We start from the raw sequence: 21577 nt of genomic DNA, 5'->3' as shown, positions 1-21577 counted from the left end.
ACCATAGACTCCCTGCATGTGGTGCTGGGAGTCAGCCAAAAGCAGTTCCTGATTCTACAAGCTCAGTTATACTTTTGAAACAAAGGGATTTTTTTTCTTTATGGAACAGTGCTCCTCTGGGAAGGATCTGAGCTATGGTTCCCAGGAGGGTAAAAATCTACTTGAGAACTAATCTGTATAATTGTTTGTGTCATCCATTTAAGAATGTGAAGTGAGTTTACTTCATGCAAATGATACTGATATTAAATAATTAGTTTCTCTGCCAGCTACAGATTAGTTGTTGTGAAGACTGTCACTTTATATTTCTTTTAGATGAATTAATTCTTACAGAATTTGAATAAGACAGAAAAGTTATGATGGAATCATAATTTAACATCTCTGGTTAAGTTTTTGTTGCTGAGTAGGGGATTTAGATGCACAGCTCCCATGATAAAATAGTAATGTTGTGCCTATAACTTACTAGTCACCTTTGAAAGTCTCTGCTTGGAACAGTAACAGTGGGTAGAGCCCTGCATGGATACCAAATTTATATTCGCAGATGCGGATATCCGCGGCTATAAAGCGGATAGCCGAGGAGCTGCAGGGCTTTACCAGGAATGGCAACAGCGAAAGCAGCTGCACATCTGGTCACTGCTCGCAGAAGCCAGCACCCCACACAAGCAACTCCTCCAGCATTGCTGTACTGCCCCCAGCCCTGCCCAATGGGGTGGGCACCAGGCTCAGTGGCTTGCACGCTCCTGGACTAGCACGACCAGGGACAGCTGTTGCTGAGCCCAGGGTTGGATTAATCTTTTGTGGGCCCGGCGCCAAACTTATTTGTGGGCCCCCATGGAGGGAATGGAGCATGGCACATGGAGGTCAGTCCCTACAGCGAGGGGCCAGTCAGGGGCAATGTGGCATGGTATGGCATGGCAGGGGCAGCCCTGCTCTGCCCAGCCCAGTGCAAGGGCACTATTTACAAACTGGCAGTTGCCAGACACATAGTGGCCCACCCGTCCCTGTGCTGCCAGCATGCCCCTTCCCCTCAGGGGGCAGGCTCATGCCGCGCCACACAGCCCCCCAACCCCATATCCTCCCGACTCCCTATGGCCAGAACCCCCCCCGCCCCACTATGCCCAGCGCCCCCCCAGCCCCCTCCCACAAATGCATAGCTCTGTGCACAATACCCACCCCTGCCTAGCACCCCCCTGCCCACAGCCACACCACAACTTCCCAGCACCCCCCACACAACCCCCACTCCCTAATGCCCCAACATACACATCTTCCCTGCCCCCTCACAGCCCAGCACCCGCACTGCAAGAAACCCACTCCCCCATGCCCTCCCTCCCAGCTGCACTCACTTGCCCTGCTGGGAGGTAACTGTGTTTGCCAGGCTGAGCGGCAGTGCAACCTGGTCCCAGGGCGGGGAATCGCTCTGGTCCCTCGGGAGTGGTGTGATCAGCCAGGCAAGGGCCTGCCCTGGCCGGGCTCCCTCAAGACGCACTTCCCTTGGAGGGACCCAGCCAAGCTCCCTGCACTGTCCCCTTCCCCCCGCCACACTCTGACTGAGACTGGCCAGGCTTCTGCACCAGTCCCAGGCAGCTCAGCTCCGGGGAGACAGGTGGGGCCCTACAGGTGGTGGGAAGCAGAGACTGCCTGGAGCCAGAAATGCGCTGGGGTTCGGTAGGGGGCAGAGAGGAGCGGGGGAGGTGGGGCCGAGGAGGCAGCTGGCGGACAGGCCAAGAGGAGCAAGTGGTGGGCGGGAGGACCCAGAGGGGTCTCGGGGCACAGTGCAAGCAGAGCAGGCCAGGGCCCCTTCTGAGCATGGGCCCGGCTCCATGGAGCCACTGGAGCCATTGTAAACCTGGGACTGGCTGCTCCTGGCGCCCACCCCATTGGGCGGGGTTGGAGGCAGTACAGCCACACCAGAGGACCTGCCTGCGTGTGTGGGGTGCTGGCTCCTGCGAGTGGCAGCTGGACATGTGGCAGCTTTCACTGCTGCCATTCCTGGTGAAGTCCTGCAGCTCCTTGGATATCTGCTTTATATCTGTGGGTATCCGCATCCAAGGATATAAATTTGGTATCCATGCAGTGGTCTAACAGTGGGGATGTCTACACTGTAGTAAAAAACCTGCGGCACTGAATATCAGAGTCTGGGGCTTGGGCTGCAGGGCTAAAAATTGCAGTGTTGACATTCAGGCTCAGACTGGAGCCTGGGCTTTGAAACCCACTTCCCTTGTGAGGTTTCAGAACCTGGGATCCAGCCTGAGCCTGAACATTTGTACTGTAATTTTTAGCCCTGCAGACAAAGCCCTGCGACCCCGAGTCAGCTGATCTGGGCTGCTGTGTCTGTGTCAAAGGTCTTTTATTGCAGGGTAGATGAAACTGTTTTACTTACTGGGTACAAGTTAAAAAGCAGAAAATCTATCTCAGAGACTTTTGGGAATACATAGGTTTCAGAGTAACAGCCGTGTTAGTCTGTATTCGCAAAAAGAAAAGGAGTACTAGAGCTTATGCTCTAATAAATTGGTTAGTCTCTAAGGTGCCACAAGTACTCCTTTTCTTTTTGGGAATACATAGTGGTTATTCAGAAATTGTCAAGTATTTATATATTGCCAGAAGCAAGTTAAGTGCTTTACAAATAAGTGGGAGGATAGTGTTTCTGGCACAGTTGAAGTAAGATTTCAGAATAATTGGCATGCTTCTTGGGAGTCTCAGAAAGGATTGGGAAGTTCTGAACTGACAGGGAGACTTGAGCAACTAGTAACAGTAGTAGTATTCCTTGTTGAGATGCACTGATGGATGAATAAGAGAAGTTTGAATTACTGCATCTTCTGCTTTACCGGCTATGTGGAAGGAGAATGCCAGTGCCCAGGGTTGTTAACTTGCCTAAATTCCCTTACCAATTCAAAAACGAGACAATGATATTTCAGACTCTGACATAATATAGCACTGCATCGCACTGTTAGTTCCAAATATTAAAATACATCACTTAGTAATTGTTTTTCATACCACCTCTACAGGAACAAAAATTGATTGGGGGAAGTAAATAAAAGAGCCAGGTAGTAGGGCAAGGGTCAAAGCAAAATGTTTTTTCATTTAAACCTGGATCTCCACTAAATTCTTCGTAGGTTTGTCTTTCTTTCTTTCTTTCTTTCTTTCTTTCTTTCTTTCTTTCTTTCTTTCTTTCTTTCTTTCTTTCTTTCTTTCTTTCTTTCTTTCCTTCCTTCCTTCCTTCCTTCCTTCCTTCCTTCCTTCCAGATTTTGGCTTAGCCAAAATAGTAAACTGGTAACACCATCTCTGGCTGCATTCTTTGCATGTGGCCTACAAACAATTAACACTACCTCACTTCCCCTCTCTGTGCCTCAGTTTCCCTGTCTGTAAAATGGGGATAAGTGATGCTGACCTTCTTTGTAAAACATTTTGAATTCTACCAATGAAAGAGCTACACAGAAGATAGGTATTATTATTATTTATTACTACTATTATTAAAAAAATACAAAGCAGATTGGGGTTATAGCTGAGTTCCCTCCAAACTCCCACTTTTAGTGAGCACAAACCACTCACTGTGGGAAATATGTGATCCTTCTTTAAAGTGCTGACCCTAAGGAGAGTCTGCTTACATACAGCTGAGAGGTAATGAGAAGTGAGTGCTCCTCTGAGTAGCCTCTGAACTTGTGCTGGGAGTAACCCCCCAGAACCGAAGCTGCTGTCTAGCTTGGATGTGGCCTTGTAGTAGGAGCAGTATACAGCAGGGGTGAGGGGACCTCCTCTAGAGCACAAGTTCACTACACCTGCCCTTATAGATTTATTTAACCTTTTCCCTTTTGTCCCTGTTCACTCTCTGATGTAGGATTTCCCCTCCCCGCCACGAAACTATTTTAAATTGTGCCTGTGATATTTCTTTCATGTGCTATATTTATTACAGCTTCTGTTTGTTTCCGACTTCCTTCCTTTGTGTTGTGTTCCTTCCATTGCCCAGATTTCTGAGCTTCATTTGCCTCATTTCCTTTGCTGCTTTCACAGTACATTATGATTGTTCTCTCTCTCTCTTTTCTATTTCTCAGTAGTCTGCTCCTCTGTATAAAGGACAAACATATAATGGACAATTAGTACCAATGAGAACAAAAGCTGACTTTCTGAACCATGCACAGGCACTTATAATTTGGGTTATTAAAATTATTGGAGGTGGGAGGCAACCTTTTTGTTCTCATAATGTCATTTTTCCTCCCAGTACTGTAACCTTCATACATGTCAAAAATAAGGACGTTTTATATTAATTTTCTCTTTGAGGGTAGGCTGCCTTATAACCGCCTCTCCTACTCCACACCCATGCACCAGATATATTTTCTTATCTTATTTAGCACACAGGGACTTAGTACAGGCTCCGTTTTTCAAAGCTGAGGTGAATGCAGTGGCACACATTCATTTGTACCCACCTATTTTTTGGTGCAAATACCCAATGTATGCACAAATGTAAGGCATATAGACAGGTCAACGGCCCACTGGCTACCTTTGCCTCCCTCCCCCTTACCTCTGTTGCTTTCATCTTAATTTAGACTCAAATCCTTCAATGATATCCACACAGTAGACCCCCCGAGACTTCCAATGTTGCACCATGCATGCAATGGTTTCTGCCTCTTCAGAACAACTTCCCGGACTGAGGCCTCAGAGTTCTTCAGGGTGGGGACTTCGCACTCTTGTAAATAATTTGCAGGCTAGTGATGTATTGGGCCCAAAGTTGAAGCTACCATCAGACCCTGTGACCTCATAACTTTTTGTAAAGTGCCATACTCCTCTATGGTGCTCCTTTTAGGTGCTGCTAATCATAACGATCAACTGAACCATGAGTGTCATTTTTAGTTGCTTCTGTGATGGAAAATTCAATCTTCAGTCAAATCTTTGACTCTTTGATTCCCAGCTCTAATTCTAAGACACCGTTCACTCTTCCACAGAGTTGTCCACTCTCCAAAGGCCTGCGAGGTAGTTGGTGCTGGTGTCAGACCAGGGTGACATTTCAAACAGAAACATTTGACTGTAACTTTTGTAAGAATCCTGTAACATGGCTTGTGTGACCCACTGCTGACCTGTTTGCCTAACGCCCAAAACCCATGCTAGAACCTGCTCTGCTCACCAGTGCTATGTGCGGCCAACCTTTTAGCAGAGAAAGAGTGATGGAAATACAGCCCTGGCATTCCAACCAGTCATGTACAAAATGGACACTTAACACCATACTTAACTCCCCCCCCCCATACTCATGCTGAATATTACTTCTGAGTGTTACACGGACTGTATGCCTGTACCAACTACAGTCATCAATGATTGTATTGGAATATAATGTAAGAACACATCCAAGGGAAGTAAGCTCAGGCATTAGTGAAATTCTAGCCCTGCTACTAGGAATTACTGTAGTGCAAAGTTTTTGTAACAGAAACTGAAGCCAGGTGAAACTAGCTGGGCTTTAGGTTTTATTATGAACCTTCCAATTTGGGCCAGATTCCCAAGTTTTTCAGGAAAACTGGTTCACATTTCATGCAAAACAATATAAAGTTTAGGCAGAAGTAAGAGCACTTAGTTAGACATTGTGAGCAATGCTCTTTGATATTGTTACACTGTAAACATGAATTCCCAGACCAAACGGTTTTAGTACAAACACTGGGGTTTTCCAGTAAACGAAATTCTGAATTCTTATGAAGACTTGAGAAGGTGGTGGTTTCTATTTAAGCTCCAGCAAGCTACCTGCATGTGGGCTTTCCCATGTTGCCTGGACTTTTAGGTGAGAGTTCTGATTGCAGGAAGGTTGAGTTTAATTCATTTTTAGTGAACTATGATTGGTTTCTCATTGCTTCAGCCCCTTCAGGTTGCATGTTGACTCTTGTGAGGTCATCCATTTTCTCTCCCTACTAAGCTAGAGTCACAATCTCCCTGATCAACATTTTCCAGAGTGACTAGTGATTTTTGCGTGCCTGGGTTTTTGGGTGACCCACTTCAGACAGTTTGGGACTGATTTTCAGAGGGTGTATGCTCAGCTTTTTCTGAAAATAAGGGCCCTTTAAAGAATTCTTAATTTGGACACCCTTAATCATGAGTGACTTTTGAACATCATGGCTGTTGTACTGAGCTGTCTCATGCTGAGCTTGATCGGTGTTACAAAAAAGTTATTTTAAAAAGCACTTTATCCTCTAAGGTGAGCAAGAACTGGATTTTCAAATTAATCTACTTAAAGTAAAAAATTAAATGAATTCTATGACAATGACAGCTGTGAAAGCTGAAGTTCTCGGTGTGGGCGCAGAACAGGTACAACGTAGGTGGCAGCAGGACCAGCTTGGCAATGCTGCCCCACTCCTAACCTGGAGAGATCTACAGATGGGAATTTAGCCTTCATGGTCTGTTCTCTACTGATGGTGCAGATGATGCCAGTTGCTAATGTTTCTGTGATGTGATTGCGAACACATGTGTAGTAGGAACAGCACTCATCCCACATAGGCTATCAAACAGCTGAGCAGTGATTGAATAGTGGTTACTACTGACCTGACTAGAACCAGGCACCTGGACATGAGCAAACTGTTGAAATTCTCAGCTGTGAGTGAGTACATGAGGACACAGTTGTTCGTAGCCTGGGAAAGATTTTTTTCCTCTAGCTGTTCCAAGCAAATCTTCTAGTACAGCTGAGATGCAAGCAGATGCTTTGAAGACCAGTCTAGCTGTTGCTGTGTAATGACATGTTTCGAAAAACTAGATCACAATGCACAACTTTTGAACTCCTCTGGGAAGGGGAAGAAGGGCTTTACTCTAGGATCAGCTGAGACACTCTGCTCAACACTAAGCCACAGTTTCCTTAAAATAAATGGGAAGCATTTTAGAGAGTGCCTGAAGCTAGATTGTTTTACTGTCGATTCCCCCACCCCCTATACCTCCCACTGCTTATTCCTCTTCCTCAGATGTTCTTTAATCTGAGGGCCAATTACTTTTCACTGGCTCCTCAGTGACACCCATTTGTAATGACAGTGCTCATGAGTAGCCCTAAAGGGCTGTCTCTTTAGTGAGCTGTGTCTAGGCTGTCTGGATGGGAGCTCATGTTGGAAACATCAGGCATCATCAGTTTTCACTTCCATGAGCCTGTTCCAGTTTTCTCTCTAACATCTTGCAGGTTTATGGTTGTAGGTCTAATCCATTTCTCAGGCTTTTGCTAAATTACGATTCAGTCTTATCAGGTGCATCATCTCCGTTTACAGCTTAACATCTTAATTTTGTTGGTAAATGAAAATTAGGCTCAGAAAAGCATTGTAAAATCACTGGCTATGTTCAGCTGCTGGTGTAACCCAGGCCACAGCCTGGGGTGGTGTGAAATAGGTCTGAAAGGGCATTTGCAGTGGTGCAAAGTGCCTGAAACCCAGGTGTACTGGAGGGAGGGCTGGCCTTAAGACATCCAGTGCAGCTCAGAAAATGGGCTGTGGTGCCTGGGGAGAAGATGTTCCTGGGGCTCCCAGGAAATGCATTCATTCAGGCATCCACTGGGTAGCCACTGCCTGTGGGGTGTCTGTGGAGTCCAGTTGCGATATAAAGCTTTGTTTTCCTTGGCAGAACTCTCACTGAGGGCAAAGGTATAAACACTGCTGTCTCTCCTCCTGGGATGATTCTCTCTGGACACAGCCCCTAGCACAGAGGGCTGCAGGGTGAATTTTGTTCAATATCTGGGTGTTTGTATTTTCCCATCATATTTGATTCATTTATAAATTAAGCCAAGATGCACCAGGGCAAATCTTCAGCTGGTGAAAATTATCATAACTCAATTGAAGCCAATTGGACCATGACAATTTACATCAGCTGAGGATCTGCTGTATTCAAAAATCCCTTCTGAAAATTTTTGTATTGTTCTAATTTTTTAATCAAAATGTTGACCAGTACTCAATTCAAACATCTTACAGAAGTCTAAGAATATTACATCAGCACTATTATCTTTACCAACCAAACTTGTAATCCAACATAAAAAGCTATCAAGTTAGTTTGACAGGATCTATTTTCCATGAACCCATGTTGCTTGCCATTAATTATATTACCGCCCTTCAATTCTTTATTAATTTAGTCCTGTGTCAGCTGCACCATTATCTTTCTCAGGATCAATGTCAGACTAACAGACTTATAATTACCTGGATCATCCCATTTATCCCTTTTACCTATTGGCTCAAAATTAGCTTTCTTCCAGTCTCCTGGAACTTTACCAGTGTTCCAACACTTATTAAAAATCAACATCAATGTTCCAGTGGGTCCTCAGCCAGGTCCTTTAAAACTCTTGGGTGCAAGTTATTCAGACCTGTTGATTTAAAAAATTCTAAGTTTAGTACTCGGTGTTTAATATCTTCTGGAGATACTAGTGGAATAAAAAGAGTGTTATATTATATGACTACATCATCTATATTTTCCCCAATACAGAACAAAAATATTTATTGAACACTTCTGCCTTTTCTGCATTCTTATAGATAGTCACATATGTGGAAAAAGCTGTAGAGCATGAATTAGACTCTTCAGCCATCTTAAGTCTCATCAGTGACTTTCCCCCTGTCAGACATCATCCTTGTATTGAGGGATAGCTGATGATGATTGATAATTCTACCATTTCCAATTGGTAATGGAGCAATACCATTACTAGGATTCTTTATCTGCTTAATATACTTTAAAAACTTGGTCTTATTATCCTTAACTCTGCTGGCCTTTGAGTTCTCCTTGTGTCCCTTTGCTTCCCTTATCAATTTTCTACAGCCTCTGGTTTATATTTTCTACTATTAACTTCTCCTTTCTTCCATTTGTTATTTATTGTTTTTAATTTTTTTATAGCAAACACTTTTCACAAAACCGTCACTTCATATCTGACCTCTCAGTCCTTGTCCTCAAAGGAAACCTTCACAACACCTTTAATTTTTTTGTGGGCAAACACTTTTCACAAAACCGTCACTTCACATCTGACCTCTCAGTCCTTGTCCTCAAAGGAAACCTGCACAACACCTTCAAAAGACAAGCCTAGGAACTTAAATTTATAACTTTACTAGACACTAAAAATCATGGTCTTAATAAAGACAGTGGATTGATGGCTTATTACAATAATCTGTAACCCACTAACTCTTCTTTTCATGTCCTATGATTGGAAATGTGTTAATAGGCCACTTCACCTTGAATGGTCTCTGAGAATATGCATTGACTACTTATGCTAAACAATCTGTTCCACCTTGTATTTAGTTGTGACACTCTGAGTACCTTTCCCAGACCTGAAGAAGAGTGCTGTGTAGCTCAAAAGCTTGTCTATTTCATCAACAGAAGTTGGTCCAATACAAGATATTACCTCGACCACTCGTCTCTATAAAATTAATATGGCACACATTAAATGGATTAAAAGCTGGCTAACTGATGGGTCTCATCATGTAACTGTAAATGCAGAATCATATCTAATGCGTGTGTTTCTAGAACTTTATATTATTTAATATATTTATCAATGACCTGGAAGAAAAGAAAATCATCACTGATAAAGTTTGCAGACACAAAAATTAGCGGAGTGGTAAATAATGAAGAGGACAGGTCACTGGATTGCTTGGTAAGCTGGACCCAAGCAAACAATATGCTTTTAAATATGACTAAATGTAAATGTATACATCTGGGAACAAAGAATGTAGGCCATATTTACAGGTTGGGTGGTGCTCTCCTGGGAAGCAGTGGCTCTGAAAAAGATTTGGGGGTCCTGGTGGATAATCAGCTGAACATGAGCTCCTAGTGTGATGCTGTGACCCCAAAGGACTAATGTGATCCCTGGATGCATAAACAGGGGATTCTCAAGCTGAGTAGAGAGGTTATTTTACCTCTGTATTTGGCAGTGGTGTGGCTGCTGCTGGAATACTGTGTCTAGCTCTGGGATCCACAATTCAAGAAGGATGTTGATAAATTGGAGAGGGTTCACAGAAAAGCCATTAGATTGATTAAAAGATTAGAAAGCATGCCTTATAGCAGGGGTGGGCAAACTTTTTGGCCCGAGGGCCACATCTGGGAATATAAATTGTATGGCGGGCCATGAATGCTCACAAAATTGGGGTTGCAGTGCGGGAGGGGGTGAGGACTCTGATTGGGGGGTGTGGGCTCTGGGGTGGGGCCAGAAATGAGGCATTCAGGGTGTGGGAGGGGGCTCCGGGCTGGGGTGGGGGGTGGAATGTGGGATGGGGGTGAGGGCTCTGGCTGGGGATACGGGCTCTGGGGTGGGGTTGGGGATGAGAGGTTTGGGGTGCAGGAGGGTGCTCTGGGCTGGGATTGAGGGGTTTGGAGGGCAGGAGGGGAGGCTCAGGGGTGTAGGCTCCGGGCAGCGCTTACCTCAAGCAGCTCGTAGAAGTAGCAGCATGTCCCTTCTTCAGCTCCTACACCGAGGCATGGCCAAGTGGTTCTGCACGCTGCCCCGTCTGCAGGCAATGCCCCTGCAGCTTTCACTGGCTGCAGTTCCCGGCCAATGCGAGCTGAGGGGGTGACCCCCGACCCTGCTCCCCGGATGGAGCACCGGAAGGGGCTCATGCCACTGCTTCCAGGAGCCGGGTGGAGCAGCTTCCGACCCTGCTCCCCAGCTGGAGAGAGGCAAGCCCCAGACCTGGTTCCCTAGTGGGAGCTCGAGGACCAGATTAAAATGGCTGTCGGGTTGGCCCGTGGGCCATAGTTTGCCCACCCCTGCCTTATAGTGATGGACTCAAGGAGTTCAATCTATTTAGCTTAACAGAGAGAAGGTTAAGGGATGACTTGATTACAGTCTATAAGTAGCTATATGGGGAACAAATATTTAATATGGGCTCTTCAGTCTAACAGAGAAAGGTATAAGCTGGTCCAATGGCTGGAAATTGAAGCTAGAAAAATTCATGAAATGAGGTGTAAATTTTTAAAGGTCAGAGTAATTAATTAGTGGAACAATTTACCAGGAGTTGTGCTGAATTCTCCATCACTGACCATTTTAAAATCCTGATTGGATGTTTCTCTAAAGGATACTGTTAAGGCATATTCCCCACCCTGGCACTTTGAGTGCAGAAGGTGGGGGCCTGCAAGGATTCTAAAAATTAATACTGGCCACTCCAGGCTTATATTAAACTCCCAAGGTTACAGCTTTCTCTGACCTTGGATGGGTAGATGTTGCCACCACCCAAGTACAAAACCCCTTTGAGAACTCAGGAAGGCGCACTTGGGAATTCCTTCCTGTGGGGTACCCTCAAGCCCTTTCACCTGCCCTCCAGGGAAGAGCTGAGAAAGAAAAACAAAGGAAATCAGCTGTTGCCACCAGCTAATTAAACAACATGTGCACAAACCTCTTAGGACACAAAATCCAATCCTGTTCTTAAAAAAGGTAAATTTTATTAAAAACAAAAAGAAAGAAAATAGATTTGGAAACTCAGGCTATTGCTAGATTTAAAAAAAAAAACACTTACAAGTATTAAGTATCAAGAATAACCTTCTTGAGGTCCAGCTTAAAGGTTACAAGCACAACAAAAGCATTTGGGGTTAGCACAGGGGAGTCCACAAGCCATAAAAAAAATACACCTAATAGTGTCTTCCTAATCATAGAATCTCAGGGTTGGAACGGACCTCAGGAGATCAACTAGTCCAACCCCCTGCTCAAAGCAGGACCAATCCCCAATTTTTGCCCCAGATCCCTAAATGGCCCCCTCAAGGATTGAACTCACAACCCTGTATTTAGCAGGCCAATGCTCAAACCACTGAGCATTGGCCCTTTTGGTCAGGTGCCAACTCCCTTCCTTTTACCTATGCATCTCAGGGAGACTTTTTAACCCTTTACAGGTAAAGCAAGTAGAGAACAGCTACTAAGAGGGATTTTATAGCTAACTGGCTGTCCATAAGAGGGAGCTACCTCCCCTTTTCATTTATCACAGGTACGTTCTAAGAATCATTTTGGGGTAGAGTCCCGTGGCCTGTGTTATACAGGAGGTCAGACTAGATGATCACAACGGTCCCTGCTGGCCTTGAAATCTAAGAACTGAATCTATGTACTTTTAAGTAAGAGGATAGATAACTAAATTTTATATATTGAACACTAAATGCTCAAGAGATAAATTTAATGTTTAATGACAAAAATTTAAATATTCAGCATGCTGCATACCTACTTGTTTCTGTAAGGCCAGTCTTCTTAGCATTTAGCATTAAGATAATATGTGGGTAATGGTATATTACATATTTTGTAGAGGGGTACAGAATTTTGTAACACTGTATCATAGCTTATGTCTTACAAATCAAAAATAGCTCTTGGCCTGTAACCATGTCACTTGAAACTGTAATCCTGCTTGTTTTTACAAACTACATGGTTCCAGGCCAGTACTTGGATAGGACAGCACCAGGGAAGCTATGGGTTCTTTGGGAATGGCCGATGGTGATTTAGTAGGTGTCATTTTCACCTCTAATGCAACATTGATCCAGCACCCCAGCATGCTCTTAAGGGGAAATCATTGGGGGTAGATTGCTGTCTTTAAAAAGAAAAAGAAAACAAAGGTCTTCATTAAACATCCATAGTCACTTTTTGTAAGAGTAGAGATATTAATCTCCCTATCCCATCCAAATACCAATTTGGGTAATTATATTCTGTCTACCTGACGTCCATCTTTAGTTTCAACTGAGTAAAATATTCACCTCTAGTCTTATACTAGTTTAGTTGTGCAATATTACACTGCTAGGTTTCAGTCCAGCTGTAGCTGCATTTCAGTAGTGAATAAAGGGATCTCACTGGTTTCTAAAGTTCACTTGTGTGTAAAATATGTTTGTATGAGTGCTTGTCAAATGCTTTGGAATTTTTTGGGAATTAAAGTGGAATAAACATAAGAAGTTATGGCAATATATTAAAACTTCTGTGATAACAGAAGAATAGGGAAATAAAATTGCTTCTGTCCTTCAGTTAATGAGAAATGGGATTGAAGAGAATGATTTTTTGGAGTGGCAAAGACAAATTTTGAAGACTAATGTAGATACACCACAGGACACACTATACAGGATATTACAATGCTTCCATTATTGAGGAAAGAACTGCATACACAATCCAGATAAAACAAGAGGCACGTCACACATCCTTTGGGAAATATGTAATGCTCTAAAATCATTGAGTCTTGACAGAAATTGCAGCTTCCTGAAGAAATATTTAGGCAAGAGGGAAATATCAGAATAACATTCTCTCTTATGAACTTTCAAAAGGTATGAAGGTCATTATTGAAAAGTGTTTTGGGGCACCTTTAGTAGAGATTGACATTAGAGTGTCCAAATGCTATTTAAATTTATATGGCAATTGAGGTACTATACAAATAATACTGTGGGGGGAAAAAAGCCAGTACATAATAAAACCATACTCCCATGAAGGAGTTCTAGTAATAGCATAAATTGTAAGAATGAACCATGAGCAATTTGTCAATGTCACCAGGACCCAGCAATTATAGCCTCACTTTCATGATTATAGGGCAAAAATTCTCCTCTTGTGCATCCACCCTGTTAATTTCTATATTGCCCTAGGTCCCAGGGTAAAACTCATGTCGACATCAGTAGGAATTCTGTGTACAAGATCAGAATGCAGTGTGTGCAATAAAAGTCCATGGTGCAGCTCTGAGAATAGGATCTCATTCTGGGGGTATGCCTTCCCTGCCAGAAAGATGTGTTTTTACCATGGGATAACCAATGTGCATTAGCTGCCCTGCTGTAAAATCCTAGTAAAGATAAGGCATTCTAGTAGTTTTACTTTGAGGTAAATAGGCAAGGTCATCCATGGGATGGGGAGGTGGGATCTAGTGTTGACCTCACCTACATCATTGTAAAAACTTCAGTGCTTTGTCTCCACTAGGATTTTACAGTAGGATGCACATCACTCATCCCACAGTAAAAACACACCTTTTTTTTTGGCAGTGAAAACAAAGCCTTGATGCATATGATTTTTAAATGTGTGGTAATAAAAGAACACTTGTTTTCTTATTGCTTATTACTTTCTCCTGTCTCCCCTGTCGTTTTTCTTTTACAACACCTCAGCATCTCCAAACCTGCCTGTGATCAGATTTCTCGCATCATTTGCTAGAGCAGGGGAAAAAATCCTCAATTAGATGTGTGCTATGCAACTGTGGGGTGATTGATGGATTGCCTCCTGGCCAGAGGAGGTGGAACTAGGTGATAATCCATTAGATACCTGGGCTTTATAAGGAATCTAAGGGAGCTCAGTAGAGGGGGAGATTATAGAGGAGTCAGGATTCTTCTTCAGGGAGCAAGAGAAGCTCTTGTAAGGAAAGTCCTGAGGGAGGACTGTGAAAGAAGTAAGGGGATCTTAACATAGCCCTAGCGAGGGGCAGAAGGCCCTTTCTGTTGATGGCTGATTTGAGCTTGTGATGTTGGACTTTTGATATCTCAGGAGGGAATGAGACTAGAGAATCGTCTTGGCTAGAGGACTGGGCCACAGAGCACAGACAAAGGATGAGCCTATGCAGCACAGAGGAAGTCGCTAAAGGGGGCACTGGAGCTGCAGATCAGTGCCAATACTGATTTCTGATGCAAAGAGATGCTATGACCATCAGTAGAGATGGTTATGCTGCCACTTCCCACTCCCTCTGTCCTGTTGCTTTAGCTCCATCTCCAATTCCAAACTAATTGACCCCTTAGCCTCCAACTTCTGTCCTGCTTACTGGTAACCACTGTAGCTTCTGTCTGCATAGGTAGAAAATAAAACTTAGTGGCATCTGTGATTAAACCAGCAGCCAGTTGGTGTGTTCAATCTTAACCTCTTTTTTTCAACGATTGGTTCAATTAAGAATGTTTATGAATGTATCTTCATGATCATTTACTAGTGAAATACTACAGGATCTTTCAACACTTTAACTACACTTTTCTTTAGTTATATGTATTATCTAAATTAATTTAATAGTCAATTAATTAGTAGGATTTTTTAAGGTGGAATACTGGACTCAGCCCTTCCTAAAAGAATGGCATGATGTTGAATCACAAGAAAATCGTCAATCGTGTCTCCTATTTTGGTCTCCTGGTTAAATCTTTGTCATGAGGGCATACATGATGTTTCTAAGTCAATCAAGAGTGAACCTCAAGAGGTTTGGGGTTTTACATGAACGTTTCTAGACTCTTTTTTGGTTGAGAATAGGCACAAAAACAATCTATCTTGTGAGACTTCCCATATTACTTTGTTTTGGTGAGGTCAAAAATGCTATTAAAGTTCCTTTTCATTTGACTGATGGTCTTGTGTTTAAAACATGAGACTGAGAGCCAGGAGCTATGTTCCATTGCTGGCTTTGCCACAGTCCTCCTGTATGACACCGGGAAAGTCACTTAACCTCTCTATGCTCGGGTTATCCCACGTGTAAAATGTGAATAAATTCTTACCTCCTTTACCTATTCTTTCTTATGGTTAGCTAAGTTCTGACTTACCTTGCAATGGTAATGTGAGGAATACCTCACTCATGGCTGCTAAATACTTGGCGATCTTTGATAGAAATTTATAAAGAAGTGTAATGTAAGACTTCCAGAGGAAATCAGGAATTGTAGGGGTGAACTTGTGGTTGTACATCAAAACTTTGGTTGCTTGGGAGTGGGTAGTTTTATCCACCCCAGAAAATGTTTACTTAATCTCATAACACAGTTGCCTGCAATTGATAAAGCACATTTTAAAATGTAGATTTAAAAAAGTTGGTGGGGAATCCACTATGTTTACCATTACATTGCCAGACTTGAAAAATATGTACTGCTTTTACAAAATAGATACAACTCTTAGGATGTATACTGGAAGCTCACATCCTTATGCTATCAAAGCATCCTGATACTTGCATTCCTGTTCTGCAGAATTCTAGTAAATTCTTGTCCAGTAGAAGTTTGTACTTGATCATAAGAAAAGTTTATTCCATAGTAGGGCTGAATTCTTCTTAGATATAGGTGCACAACAATTCTTATTGAATGGACTGGAGGTTGGGCATGTATTAACAAAGGTAGAATTTATATCTATGCAATTTGAGCTATATTCAGACCTCCCACACTGTGCAATCCATCTGACTTCTGTGGTGTTGCACAGGGAGGAAATGAGAGCAGAAAATAGCCACTTGCATGAAGTTACTCACTTAGTTTCCTAAAAAGCCCGTGTGATTTGTGTAGATTAAAAGACAGGTAAAAGGGGATTCTTTTTAAATAAATGTTGAGCAAATGTTAATCTTCCCCTCCCACTTCTAATAAAAATAAACCCTTATGACAGTATTTAGGGCATGTAGTGACTTGGAATGTTCTGTTGAATCATTAACTGTGGTCAAGATTACTTATGTATTATATCTAATACTACACAAATTTTCATCATGCTGGAATAAAACCAAGAAATTCTAATCAATCTCTTCTTTTTTCCCCTTCTAGTTAATGGTCTAATGACACTTGGATTAACAGGTGAGCTTTTTAAAGTTCTAAAACTCAAACATCTATTACTTTTTTGTTAATGAAAGCCCTTTAAAAAATGCACACACAAAACCACAACGTAAGTAGGTTCAGCTAATCAACTCTAGACACTTTTGTCCATTAGCAGTTTGCTTTTAATTTGGAATATATCTGCGGGTTTGTCAACATGTTCTAGTTTTTAACCAGTCTAGATAGTGATGGGAAAACTTTAAAATGCAATTTGGGTCTGATTTATCTAAGAAACTTACGTATCAAAAACCTGTGGTCAAGGAATCAGACTGAAATGACTGTGTGATCAGATTCTTTCATGAGTTGTGTCCCTTTAGTTTTAGAAGATATGAGCTCATCAGGATCTATTCAATTTTTCTTCAAATCACACATGTAAAAAAAAAAAATCTCTGAACAAACCCAAACCCAAACAAAAAATCCAAGTCTACAAAAAAGAAAAATTGAACTTGCTCACACAGCCCACTTAGGCATCTGAGTAAACAGATAGATTTTGTATTGTGTCCTGAAAATCAACAAATTTAGGTTTTATCAGATCAAAAAATGAATTGCCTTTCAAGTTAGACTCCCCCCCAACTTAGAATACCCTGCCTGTAGCGCTCTCCCACCCCACAGATTTAGTGAACACATCACTGCTGATCTCCAGTTGTCAGACACATATTGTCACATCAGTTTTTGAATTTGCTCAGGGCTAGTGTTCATCAACATTAGCAAAATTCTGATGCACAATTTACCACCAGTGCTGCTCCACAGATGGCTGGAAAAGTGGAAATACTAGTATAGACAGGGCTCAGGCATTTGTTACCACCATTTTGTCTAACCCTGATCAGAGCAGAATTATATGACAGAGTAAAAATCCTAAAATCAGCTTCACAGTTTCTACAATAACTACTACCAGTGATAAATTATGGGTTTGAATTTTTCTAATGCAGAAAAAGCCTTAGGTCTGGTCTACACTAGGAGTTGAGGTTGAATTTAGCAGCGTTAAATTGATTTAACCCTGCACCCGTCTACACGATGAAGCCCTTTTTTCTCACTTAAAGGGCTTTTAAAATCGATTTCTTTACTTCCCCCCGACAAGGGGATTAGTGCTGAAATCAGCCTTGCCAGGTTGAATTTGGGGTAGTGTGTCGCAATTAGACAGTATTGGCCTCCGGGAGCTATCCCAGAGTGCTCCATTGTGACCGCTCTGGACAGCACTCTCAACTCAGATGCACTGGTCAGGTAGACAGGAAAAGGCCTGCGAACTTTTGAATCTCATTTCCTGTTTGGCCAGCGTGGCGAGCTGCAGGTGAGTGCAGAGGTCATCAGCAGAGGTGACCATGATGGAGTCCCAGAATCACAAAAGAGCTCCAGCATGGACCGAACGGGAGGTACGGGATCTGATCGCTGTATGGGGAAAGGAATCCGTGCTCTCAGAACTCCATTCCAGTTTTTGAAATGCCAAAACCTTTGTCAAAATTTCCCAGGGCATGAAGGACAGAGGACATAACAGGGACCCAAAGCAGTGCCACATGAAACTTAAGGAGCTGAGGCAAGCCTACCAGAAAACCAGAGAGGCAAACGGCCACTCTGGGTCAAAGCCCCAAACATGCCGCTTCTATGATGAGCTGCATGCCATTTTAGGGGGTTCAGCCACCACCACCTCAACCGCGTGTTTTGACTCCTTCAATGGAGATGGAGGCAACACAGAAGCAGGTTTTGGGGATGAGGAAAATGATGATGAGGAGGTTGAAAATAGTTCACAGGAAGCAAGCGGAGAAACTGGTTTTCCCGACAGCCAGGAGCTGTTTCTCACCCTGAACCTGGAGCCAGTACTCCCCGAACCCACCCAAGGCTGCCACCCAGACCCGCCAGGTGGAGAAGGGACCTCTGGTGAGTGTACCTTTTTAAATAGTATACATGGTTTAAAATCAAGCGTGTTTAATGATTAATTTGCCCTAGCATTCATGGCCAGTACAGCTACTGGAAAAGTCTGTTAACTTGTCTGGGGATGGAGCGGAAATCCTCCAGGGACATCTCCATAAAGCTCTCCTGGATGTATTCCCAAAGCCTTTGCAAAAGGTTTCTGGGGAGGGCAGCCTTATTCCGTCCACCATGGTAGGACACTTTACCACGCCAGGCCAGTAGCATGTAGTGGGGAATCATTGCAGAACATAGCATTGCAGCATATGTTTGCTGGTGTTCAAACAACATCCGTTCTTTATCTTTCTGTGTTTTCCTCAGGAGAGTGATATCATTCATGGTCACCTGGTTGAAATAGGGTGCTTTTCTTAAGAGGACATTCAGAGGTGCCTGTTCCTGCTGGGCTGTTTGCCTGTGGCTGAACAGAAATGTTCCCTGCTGTTAGCCACGCGGTGGGGGAGGGGGAGGGGTTAGCCACGCAGTGGGGAGAGGCAAAATGTGACCTTGTAATGAAAGCACATGTGCTATGTATGTAATGTTAACAGCAAGGTTTACCGTGAAAGAGTGTACTCATTGTTCTATAAAATGTGTCTTTTTAAAATACCACTGTCCCCCTTTTTTTCTCCACCAGCTGCATGTGTTTCAAGGATCACAGGATCTTCTCCTTCCCAGAGGCTAGCGAAGATTAGAAGGCAAAAAAAAAAAACAGTCGCAATGAAATGTTCTCTGACCTCATGCTGTCCTCCCACACTGACAGAGCACAGACGAATGTGTGGAGGTAGACAATGTCAGAGTGCAGGAAAGCACAACATGAATGCAAGGAGAGGTGGCAGGCTGAAGAGAGTAAGTGGTGGGCTGAAGAGAGGGCTGAAGATGATAGGTGGTGGCACCGTGATGACAGGAGGCAGGATTCAATGCTGAGGCTGCTGGAGGATCAAACTAATATGCTCCAGCATATGCTTGAGCTGCAGGAAAGGCATCTGGAGCACAGACCACTGCTACAGCCCCTGTGTAACCAACTGCCCTCCTCCCCAAGTTCTGTAGCCTCCTCACCCAAATACACACGAATGCAACCCAGTGGCATCTGACCACCCAGCTACTCCACCCCAGAGTATTGCCCAAGCAACAGAAGGCTGGCTTTCAATAAGTTTTAAATTTTTTAAGTTTTAAAGTGCAGTGTGGCCTTGTCCTTCCCTCCTCCCCCACCCCTCCCAGGCTACCTTGGCAGTTATCCCTCTATTTGTGTGATGAATTAATAAAGAATGCATGAATATGAAGCAACAATGACTTTATTGCCTCTGCAAGCGGTGATCGAAGGGAGGAGGGGAGGGTGGTTAGCTTACAGGGAAGTAGAGTGAACCAAGGGGTGGGGGGTTTCATCAAGGAGAAACAAACAGAACTTTCACACCGTAGCCTGGCCAGTCATGAAACTGGTTTTCAAAGCTTCTCTGATGCGTACCGCGCCCTCCTGTGCTCTTCTAACTGCCCTGGTGTCTGGCTGCGCGTAACCAGCAGCCAGGCGATTTGCCTCAACCTCCCACCCCACCATAAACGTCTCCCCCTTACTCTCACAGATATTGTGGAGCGCACAGCAAGCAGTAATAACAGTAGGAATATTGGTTTCGCTGCGGTCTAAGCGAGTCAGTAAACTGCGCCAGCGCACCTTTAAACGTCCAAATGCACATTCTACTACCATTCTGCACTTGCTCAGCCTGTAGTTGAACAGCTCTTGACTACTGTCCAGGCTGCCTGTGTACGGTTTTATGAGCCATGGCATTAAGGGGTAGGCTGGGTCCCCAAGGATAACTATAGGCACTTCAACATCCCCAACGGTTATTTTCTGGTCTGGGAAGAAAGTCCTTTCCTGCAGCTTTTGAAACAGACCAGAGTTCCTGAAGATGCGAGCGTCATGTACCTTTCCCGGCCATCCCACGTTGATGTTGGTGAAATTTTCCTTGTGGTTCACCAGTGCTTGCAGCACTATTGAAAAGTACCCCTTGCAGTTTATGTACTCGCTGGCTTGGTGCTCCGGTGCCAAGAGAGGGATATGGGTTCCATCTATGACCCCACCACAGTTAGGGAATCCCATTGCAGCAAAGCCTTCCACTATGACCTGCACATTTCCCAGGGTCACTACCCTTGATATCAGCAGATCTTTGATTGCTTTGGCTACTTGCATCACAGCAAGCCCCACAGTAGATTTTCCCACTCCAAATTGCTTCCCGACTGACTGGTAGCTGTCTGGCATTGCAAGCTTCCACAGGGCTATTGCCACTCTCTTCTCTACTGTGAGGGCTGCTCTCATCTTGGTATTCATGAGCTTCAGGGCAGGGGAAAGCAAGTCACAAAGTTCCATGAAAGTGCCCTTACGCATGCGAAAGTTTCGCAGCCACTGGGAATCGTCCCAGACCTGCAACGCTATGTGGTCCCACCAGTCTGTGCTTGTTTCCCAGACCCAGAATTGGCGTTCCATGGCATCAACCTGCCCCATTAGCACCATGATGCCCACATTGCCAGGGCCCGTGCTTTGAGAGAAGTCTGTGTCCATGTCCTCATCACTCTCATCACTGTGCTGACGTCGTCTACTCGCTCAGTTTCGCTTTGCCAGGTTCTGGTGCTGCATATACTGAATGATAATGCGCGTGGTGTTTAATGTGCTCATAATTGCCAAAGTGATCTGAGTGGGCTCCATGCTTGCAGTGGTATGGCGTCTGCATGGAAAAAAGGCGCGGAACGATTGTCTGCCATTACTCTGACAGAGGGAGGGGCAACTGATGACATGGCTTACAGGGTTGGTTTACAGGGAATTAAAATCAACAAAGGGGATGGCTTTACATCAAGGAGAAACAAAAACAACTGTTACACAGAATGGCCCCCTCAAGGATTGAACTCAAAACCATGGGTTTAGGAGGCCAATGCTCAAGCCACTGAGCTATCCCTCTCCCCGCTATTCCAGGCAGGACTGAATCTCCATTAAACTTTTCAAAGTGCTCCTGACAGACCTCATGGAAACGATTTTCGGTTGTTGATTTCATGGAGGGAGAGAGGGATGGGGGAGCAAATGAATACAAAACAAATCTGGTCTATTTCTTGTTTTGATCCACTCCATCTATCTTTTACATCTTCGGCTGGCAGCAGACAGTGCAGTAGGATTGCTGGCCATCCTCATCTTCTGGCTGCTCGGCAGAAGATGGTGCAATAGGACTACTAGCCATCCTCATCTCCTGGCTGCTCACCAGAAGACGGTGCAATAGG

General features: G+C 43.9%; 1 protein-coding gene across 3 annotated transcripts in view; it reads left to right on the top strand.

Annotated features, from left to right (window-relative positions):
• RAMP3 (receptor activity modifying protein 3) overlaps positions 1 to 21577 on the top strand; it is a 101630-nt gene that overhangs the window by 15812 nt on the left and 64241 nt on the right. For all 3 annotated transcript variants that reach the window (XR_012157425.2, XM_073332765.2, XM_073332766.2), the window contains exon 2: positions 16373 to 16402. Coding sequence is in view for 2 of the 3 variants with exons in the window: in XM_073332765.2 (XP_073188866.1) it covers positions 16373 to 16402 (30 nt within the window). In the remaining variant the exon portion in view is untranslated. The remainder of the gene's footprint in view (positions 1 to 16372; positions 16403 to 21577) is intronic.

Source organism: Lepidochelys kempii, chromosome 2 (assembly GCF_965140285.1).
Source record: "Lepidochelys kempii isolate rLepKem1 chromosome 2, rLepKem1.hap1, whole genome shotgun sequence".
In the NCBI taxonomy this organism is placed as follows: Eukaryota; Metazoa; Chordata; order Testudines; family Cheloniidae; genus Lepidochelys; species Lepidochelys kempii.
This window is presented reverse-complemented; position numbering and strand designations above follow the sequence as displayed.